The sequence below is a fragment of the Heterodontus francisci genome, chromosome 32 (assembly GCF_036365525.1).
Source record: "Heterodontus francisci isolate sHetFra1 chromosome 32, sHetFra1.hap1, whole genome shotgun sequence".
Lineage (NCBI taxonomy): Eukaryota > Metazoa > Chordata > Chondrichthyes > Heterodontiformes > Heterodontidae > Heterodontus > Heterodontus francisci.
The window spans coordinates 1,498,182-1,507,500 of record NC_090402.1 but is presented as its reverse complement, the minus strand read 5'-3'; the positions used below and the strand labels follow the sequence as shown (position 1 = coordinate 1,507,500).

The following is a 9,319-nucleotide window of genomic DNA, read 5'->3' as shown; positions in this document are numbered from 1 at the left end:
AATGTGGAGTAATCAGTTCAGCCAGGCACTTACTGAATGGTGGAGCAGGCTCGAGGGGCCGAGTGGCCTACTCCTGCTCCACCATTCATACGTTCGTATTGGGGAAATGAGTAACAGACATAGAATAATAATCCTGGGGGATTTCAACTAACCTGAAATTAACTGGTCAGAAGAGGTAGGTAAAGGGGATAAGGGACTGGCGTTCTGACAACGTGTACAGAATGTCTTTCTAACCCAATGTGTAAAAATCCCAACAAGGGAGGAATCACTACTGGATCAGGTAATAGGGAATGAATCAGAGCAGGTAAGAGAAGTAAAAGTTGGGGAAGATCTGGGCAATAGTGACCATAATATAATCTAATTTAGGATAAAAATTGAGAAGGACAACGATCAGGGTAATGGATTGGAGAAACATTGCTTTTGAGGGGCTGAGAAAGAACTTGGGAAAATAAAATGGACAACGATATTGACAAACAATGTAGAACATCAATAGGAAATATTTAAAACGGTGTTCAACAAAGCCCCAGAAAAATATATTCCGCCAAAAACAAAAACAAACTAAACACTAATAGAACACAATAGTGAATAAATGAATAGACTGCAACAGTTCAAGAAGGCAGCTCACCAACACCTTCTCAAGGGCAATTAGGGATGGGCAATAAATACTGGCCTGGCCCATGAAAGATTAAATAAAAAGACATAACTGAAATAGTGAGGGTAAGGAACGAGTACATGTACAGCAAGGGATAGCAAAGAGGTACAATGAAATGAAATTATCAAGGAACATAAAGAAAAAGAGTAAAGTTGTAAGGAAATAGTGCCACTAAGGGATGGACCGATAAAATCATAGGCAACGAAAGCAAAATAGCAGAAATATTAAAGAATTAATTTGCTTCAGTATTTACAAGGGAACTGGATCAGGTGGACATGACATCGGAACCTGAGAATGGAAATGATATAACTGCATTTAAAATAAAAAGAGGATACATATCAAATAAACTAATTCAATTCAAAGAGGATATAGCCCTTGGTCTAGATGGATTGCATCCCCGCATTTTAAAATAAACTGGAGAAGAAATAGCAGAGGTGCAATTATTGCTACTTAATAATTCATTCATAAAATACCAATATTTAAAAAGGGAGATAGAACATGTCCCAGGAACTATAGACCAGTCAGCTTAACATCATTGGTAGGAAAAATAATGGAATTCTTACTTTAGGAGAGAATAGAAAAACATCTAGAAACCAAAAATATAATGAATAGTCAACATGGATTTCAAAAGGGCAAATTTTGCTTGGCCTAACTCATTGAATTCTTTGAAGAGGTAACAGAGCGAGTAGAGGATGGTAATGTAGTAGATATAATATATCTAGATTTCCAAAAGGCCTTTGGTAAGGTGCCACATAATACACTAATGAAGATGGTCAGAGCTTGCAGAATGTCAGGCAAAGCCCCCACTTGCACACATTATTTTGCCACAATAAAACTTAAAATTGCAAACCCCTGACTGGAAAGACATTTGCATGGTAACAGACAGTGTTGGAACAAGGGACAAAGGACCATGCTCTGACCCATTCAACCAAAAATGGACTTTTGATTACCAGACGTTGAAGGTGGGGGGGAAGCTAGCATTCCAGGTTGACTGCTAAGATAGCAGAATCCACAAACACAGAAGAAGTGGTCAGACCAGTTTTGGTCACATGACTGACTGTTAGAGGTTTTGAATTTGAACTTCCAACAGAGGATTTGAACTCAGAAAGCCATGTGCTCCTGGAACTGAAGCAGAACCTCTCCAGTCCTGCCTGCTCATCTCTCAGGGAAATGATTCTTGTGAAAACACGTGAACCTCAAAGAGAGAAAAGTTCCCTATGTGAACCGGTTTAAGAATACTGGGCCCCAACAAAAAGCAAGACTACTACAATCAAATGAGCTCAAAGCACTGTAAACAAGAAACTCGTCTGAAATTGCCTCAAACCCCTCTCTACTATATTTTCCTCTCTTCTTCTCTGTACCTATTTGCACGTGTGTTTCGTGTGTGCATGCTGCCATGGGTGTGTCGTATATCCGTAGGCGTTACCCGAAGTAGAGTTTAAGTTTAAGGTTTGATAAATTTAATTTTTTCTTCTTTAAACCTGAGAAAACCTGGTGTGCTCATTTCTTTGCCTTATAATTGGAAATCTGTGAACAAGGATTCACAAAGGGAAAGCTCAAAACACAGTGTGTTTAAAATTAAATCCTGTTACAGTAAGACCAGGTAAAGACTGCAAAAGACCCAGAGACACATTTCTCACCTGGTCATAACAAGAGTCAGAGTGGCAGAAGGTGGGAAGTGGATCCCTTAAGGATCAGGGCTGGATCACTGTCGTTCACAACTTATAGTAACAATTTAGACTTTGGAATCAAAAACAGAAGTTCTAAATTTGTGGACAACACCAAAGTGGGGGAGGGATAGTCAATACTGGAGAGGATTGCAACAAGTGACAAAATTATAAGAATGTGGAAAATGTAAACCTGTCCACTTTGGTAGGAAGAATAGAAAAACAGGATATTATTTAAATGGAGAGAGATGGTACAAAGGGATCTGGGTGTCCTGGTACACGAATCACAAAAGGTTGGTGTGCAGGTACAGAAAGTCAGTAGGAAGGTAAATGGAATGTTGTTGTTTATTGCAAAGGGAATGGAATATAAAAGTAGAGAACTTTTGCTTCAGTTGTACAGGGTGTTGGTGAGAAAATTGGAGTACTGTGTACAGTTTTTGTCTCTTTTCTTAAGAAAGGATATAATTGCATTAGAAACAGTTCAGAGAAGGTTCACTCAACTGATTCCTGGGATGAAGGAGTTATCTTATGAGGAAAGGTTGGACAGGTTGGGTCTGTATTCATTGGAATTTAGAAGAATGAGAGGTGATCTTATTGAAACATAAATCCTGAGGGGACTTAACAGAGTGAATGCTGAAAGGATGTGAGATATTACATTTGATAAAAAGAAAAAGGAAATCACATATTACTTGGACAATAAGAATCTAAATGAGGTAATGGAGCAAAGGGATCTGGGAGTACAAATACACAAATCCTCACTCCCCCAGACCCCCACAGTGTGAGACCCTCACTCACTCCTACCCCTCACACTATGCAGGATCCTTACTAACCTGAGCGCCCATTGCCCACGCTGCCAGCACATGCCGACAGTAATTCAGTCGTGAAGGCTTCATCTTGGAGTCACACGGTCCGTTATATGGTGGGATCTGGTCGAACTGCGGTGCACACTGGAACACCTCCATGTGATGGACAATAGCTTCATTCCCTTTTGCAATCACTGGCTCATACTGAACAGAAGAGAAGACAGGAGTTAGTGATAGAAACAGAGGTGATGTCCTTTGGTAGGTGGGAGGAGCTGGGTGATAAGAGGTTGTCAGGTGTAATCAACGTGAATTTCAGGTTCTTTACATCAACTCAAAAGCCTAAGTAAATGGAACCTACACTTCATTACAGTTCACATGAGATCTGATTACAGACAGATTACCACAGATCAGGGGTCTGACAGAAACTCAGCATATTCCAGGGACCAAACAGAAAATAGTTAAATAAAGAAGGAAAAAATGATCTTGATTTGACTGATTGTCACTGCCCAGGATATGGACTTTCCCCTCAATTCCCCCGAGTGCTGTGTTTGAAATGGAGCTGCAGGGATAGGGACAGAGTGTGATTCAACATCTGAACCTGACAGATTGTGAATCAAAGATTCCTCAATGAGCAGACAATCTGATTCTCAATCACCTGTGCTGAAATTATTCTTAGTGCTGGACCTTTTAACGCGTCTCGTTCCTCTTCAGCTATTCTGGCACCCAAAAATATTCCGGCTAAAATAAAATAGGTAAATATTGTATAGAAGGGGAATGTTAACAACACTAAGCCTGTGCCATGTTGAGTTGTAACAGGCTACGGGATTGTAGTGTTTCCCTTACTGGACCAATAATCCAGAGACATGAGTTCAAATCCCACCATGGTTTTTTGACAATTTGAATTTAGTTACAAAAATCTGGAAATAAAAATCTGTGATTGTTAAAAATTACCATGAAGCTGTCATAGAGTCATAGAGTTATACAGCACAGAAGCAGGCCCTTCGGCCCATCGTGTCTGTGCCGACCATCAAGCACCCAACTATTCTAATCCCATTTTCCAGCACTTGGCCCGTAGCCTTGTATGCTATGGCGTTTCAAGTGCTCATCTAAATACTTCTTAAATGTTGTGAGGGTTCCTGCCTCTACCACCTCTTCAGGCAGTGCGTTCCAGATTCCAACCACTGGTTGCGTGAAAAGTTTTTTCCTCAAAACCCCTCTAAACCTCCTGCCCCTTACCTTAAATCTATGCCTCCTGGTTATTGACCCCTCTGCTAAGGAAAAAAAGTTTCTTCCTATCTAACCTATCAATGCCCCTCATAATTTTGTATAGCTCAATCAGGTCCCCCCTCAGCCTTCTCTGCTCTAAGGAAAACAACCCTCGCCTTTTCAGTCTCTCTTCATAGCTGAAATGCTCCAGCCCAGGCAACATCCTGGTGAATCTCCTCTGCACCCTCTCCAGTGCAATCACATCCTTCTTATAGTGTGGTGCCCAGAACTGTACACAGTACTCCAGCTGTGGCCGAACTAGCATTTTATACAGCTCCATCAAAACCTCCCTGCTTTTTTATTCTATGCCTCAGCTAATAAAGGCAATTAACCCATATGCCCTCCTAACCACCTTATCTACCTGTGCTGCTGCCTTCAGTGATAGATGGACAAGTATACCCAGGTCCCTCTGACCCTCTATACTTCCTAGGGTCCCACCATCCATTGTGTATTCCCTTGCTTAGTTAGTCCTCCCAAAATGTATCATCTCAGGATTAAATTCCATTTGCCACTGCTCCGCCCATCTTACCCGCCCATCTATATTGTCCTGTAATCTAAGGCTTTCCTCCTCACTATTTACGACACCACCAATTTTTGTGTCATCTGTGAACTTACTGATCATACCTCCTATATTCATGTCTAAATCATTAATGTACACGACAAACAGCAAGGGTCCCAGCACCGATCCCTGTGGTACACCACTGGTCACAGGCTTCCACTCGCAAAAACAATCCTCAACCATCACCCTCTGCCTCCTGCCACTAAGCCAATTTTGAATCCAATTTGCCAAATTGCCCTGGATCCCATGGGCTCTTACCTTCTTAACCAATCTCCCATGTGGGACCTTATCAAAAGCTTTACTGAAGTCCATGTAGACTACATCTACTGCTTTACTCTCATCCACACATCTAGTCACCTCCTCGAAAAATTCAATCAAGTTAGTTAGACACGATCTCCCCCTGACAAAGCCATGCTGACTATCCCTGATTAATCCCTGCCTCTCCAAGTGGAGATTAATCCTGTCCTTCAGAATTTTTTCCAATAGTTTCCCAACCACTGATGTTAGACTCACCGGCCTGTAATTACCTGGTTTATCCCTGATACCCTTCTTGAATAATGGTACCACATTTGCTGTCCTCCAGTCCTCTGGTACCTCTCCTGTGGCCAGAGAGGATTTGAAAATTTGTGTCAGAGCCTCTGCTATCTCCTCCCTTGCCTCACATAACAGCCTGGGATACATCTCATCTGGGCCTGGGGGTTTATCCACTTTTAAGCCCCCTAAAACAGCTAATACTTCCTCCCTTTTAATGCTAATATGTTCAAGTATATCACAATCCCCCTCCCTGATCTCTACACCTACATCGTCCTTCTCCATAGTGAACACAGATGAAAAGTAATCATTTAAAACCTCACCAATGCCCTCCGGCTCTACACACACAGATTGCCACTTTGGTCCCTAATGAGACCTACTCTTTCCCTAGTTATCATCTTGCCCTTAATATAATTAGAAAATACCTTGGGATTTTCCTTTATCTTGCCCGCCAGTGTTATTTTCATGTCCCCTTTTCGCTCTCCTAATTACTTTTTTAAGTACCCCTCTACACTTTCCATACTCCAGATTGTTGTAAAAACCTAACTGGTTCTCGAGTGTCCTTTGGGACAGGACCCCTGCCGTCCTTACCCATCTGACACTATATGTGACTCCAATTTGATTGACAGTTTGCTTCCCTCTGAACTGTCCCAACAAAACTCTTAGTTCAGGTTTAATAAAACAGAAAATGTTGGAAATACACAGCAAGTCAGGCAGTACTTGTGGAGAGAGAATCAGAGATAATGTTTCAGGTCGATAACCTTTTATCAGAATTTCGCAGTTCTGATGAAAGGTTATCGACCATAAAGGGTGACCTGCTGAGTATTTACAACACTTTCTATTTATATTTCAGATTTCGAGCATCCGCTGTATTTTGCTTTTGACTCAGTTCAGGCCAACTAGGGACAAGCAATAGATGCTGGGCACATCCCCAGAATGAAAATAATAAAAACATTTGTCTGGCTGGGCTTTCTGCAGCACAGTCCCTTGATTCATTCACCAACCCTTGGCTCTATTCACCATTCACATGCTACTTGCCATGACGATGTGATGTGCGGGTAGGTCACTGGGCAGTCGGCTGATGTAACACCAGTAGGTAGTCTCCTGGTCAGGGATTGACACATTGGGGGCGAGGACCTCCAGCACCTTAATATCTGAGGGCAGTGTGGGCGTGCGGATAGTGGGTTTCAGGAGCTGCACCCGCTGTGTGCCCCCGATCATTGATCTCAAGTCTATTGATTCCAGTGATGCTGTCGGTCGCTCAAGGAATCTGTACAGGATATGGACTGTTCCACCCTAGAGGGAAAAGGATAATCAGTTGGACACAGATACACATAGCATTCTCAGCCAATCAGATGTACAAACGGAATTAAAGGGCCCGCTCCCCAATTAGCGAGATTCAATGAGAAAAAGTCTTTCCGCCTGAAGGTGCTGGATCTCTCTGGTTAATGTTTCATTGCCCATCATCATTCATCCAGCTGTGAGCAGCTAACTTGGTGGAGACTGTAGATCAAACTCACCTCAATGATGTAGTCTCTTTTATCACATGTGTTGAATTGTCTCTTGAAGGTGAGGTAAAGGCTCTGGCCAGATCGGTGAGCATCAGTCAGCTGGTAATCCTGCTGCATGTCCAAGTGAATCTGTGCTTGTTCATCAGTCCAGGCATCCTAACAGCACGGGAACAGAAATAGCATCAAATAACGACACAGCCACATTTCCCAACAAGAGCATATTGTGCAGGGAAGCTGCTTTGCTTGTATTCTCACCTAGAATTTCGAATCTAGTTGGTAATGGAGTGTAACTGATCTCTCCCTCTCTATTATAGGATTGGTCCCAGGATTGCTGCTGAACCTGCACCAGACACGCCAATATCCTACAGCATCCAACATTTATCCAACTCTTGGCCGAAACCAGTAACAGACAAAGCTTTGATCACATCATCCAGTAAATATACCTATGAGCTGGGGAACGGGTGTGTGTAAAGTGCCTGTATCTGTGTGTGTGTGTGCCTGTGTGTACACTGTGTGTCTGTATGTACACTGTGTCTGTGTGTGTGTGTGTCTGTGTGTGTTAGTCTGTGTGTGTCTGTGTGTACACTGTGTCTGTGTGTGTGTGTGGCTGTGTACACTGTGTGTGTGTGTGTCTGTGTGTACACTGTGTCTGTGTGTGTGTCTGTGTGTGTGTGTGTCTGTGTACACTGTGTGTGTCTGTGTGTGTGTGTGTGTCTGTGTGTGTGTGTCTGTGTGTACACTGTGTCTGTGTGTGTGTGTCTGTGTGTCTGTGTGTACACTGTGTGTGTGTGTGTCTGTGTGTACACTATCTGAATGTGTGTGTTTGACCTGTTACAATCTACAGGGACCCGGAAACCACAGGCTGTCTCGCATCATTGGGTTGTGTTGTTTGAGGAGTGCAGCTACTCTTGGCTCTGAATTACTGCCATCAAACCATGACTTACCCCAAAGTAAGAGTTATGGCCATCAGTCCACAGAACGGCCAGGTCAGCATTCCTAATGTCTCCTCTGTCTGACATCCCAAACAGCATCCCGAACTTCAACTGTTTGATCAAAAGGCGAAAATACACAGCTTCCTGGGAATAGCTGACATTCCAGGCCAGCTCTGCCACTCCCTGGGGGTCCAAGGGCACCCAGTAGGGAAAAGGACTGTGCCTGGGGGTGGTGGGGTTAAACAATGACACCAGGACACCCAGGATGATCAGCAGCGTGGTCAGGTAGATGGAGATAGTCTCCCGGAGTCTCAGCCTCCGCCAACACTGAGCATCCCTCATTGTCAAAGACCTCAACTGCAGCAGCAATCAGGACTGTCGCCTGCTTTAAACAGAATGGTCACTGTGGATCAAAATTCTGATCAAATTATAGTTCAGCCTCTGGGTGAACACATCTCATCCTCACTTAATCCTATTAGACAGGCTCATCATCAGTAAACTGAAGGAGACTAGCTGCCCTTTAACCATTTTAACTGATCTTCCTTTTTAATTTATTGGGTTAAAAATCAGCAAATGTGCTTCCTATAACCCATCTGGTTCAATCACTGAAAGCTCGGCTTCACTGCAGTCATTTCCACAATAAATGACATGATTCTCCCCTACTCCCCAAACTTTTCACTATTACTCTTCCCTACTCCCCAAACTTTTCACTATTACTCTCCCCTACTCCCCAAACTTTTCACTATTACTCTTCCCTACTCCCCAAACTTTTCACTATTACTCTCCCCTACTCCCCAAACTTTTCACTATTACTCTCCCCCACTCCCCAAACTTTTCACTATTACTCTTCCCTACTCCCCAAACTTTTCACTATTACTCTTCCCTACTCCCCAAACTTTTCACTATTACTCTCCCCTACTCCCCAAACTTTTCACTATTACTCTTCCCTACTCCCCAAACTTTTCACTATTACTCTTCCCTACTCCCCAAACTTTTCACTATTACTCTCCCCTACTCCCCAAACTTTTCACTATTACTCTCCCCCACTCCCCAAACTTTTCACTATTACTCTCCCCCACTCCCCAAACTTTTCACTATTACTCTCCCCCACCTCCCATTCTACTCATAGGCCTATTGCCGGATAGTGAGACTGGACAGATTGTGGGGAAAATTGGATTAGGCTCTAACACGATCAAGCAGATCATGATACACGATTAATCCATGCTCATTGATGGCGATGGAGGCAGCACAGAATTTAATTCAAGTGATAGTGGTGCACAGTCCTGTGCTGAAAGCACTGTTGAGTGGCTCAGTCAGAGGCCCAAGTTCATGTGAGACTAGCACCACTTAAAGCTAGCTTGCACTGGTTAAGTCCATTCGGACTGTCGCAGGTGCTGG

At 43.1% G+C, this 9,319-nt stretch overlaps 1 protein-coding gene across 1 annotated transcript in view; it reads right to left on the bottom strand.

Moving 5' to 3' along the window:
• The window catches only part of dbh (dopamine beta-hydroxylase (dopamine beta-monooxygenase)), a 61,168-nt gene extending 52,905 nt beyond the window's left edge, over positions 1-8,263 (bottom strand). The window contains exons 1-4 of the mRNA XM_068011829.1: positions 7,934-8,263; positions 6,999-7,145; positions 6,517-6,774; positions 3,150-3,326 (exon numbers count right to left, since the gene is read on the bottom strand). Of these exons, the coding sequence (XP_067867930.1) occupies positions 3,150-3,326; positions 6,517-6,774; positions 6,999-7,145; positions 7,934-8,263 (912 nt within the window). The remainder of the gene's footprint in view (positions 1-3,149; positions 3,327-6,516; positions 6,775-6,998; positions 7,146-7,933) is intronic.
• Positions 8,264-9,319: the final 1,056 nt, after the last annotated feature.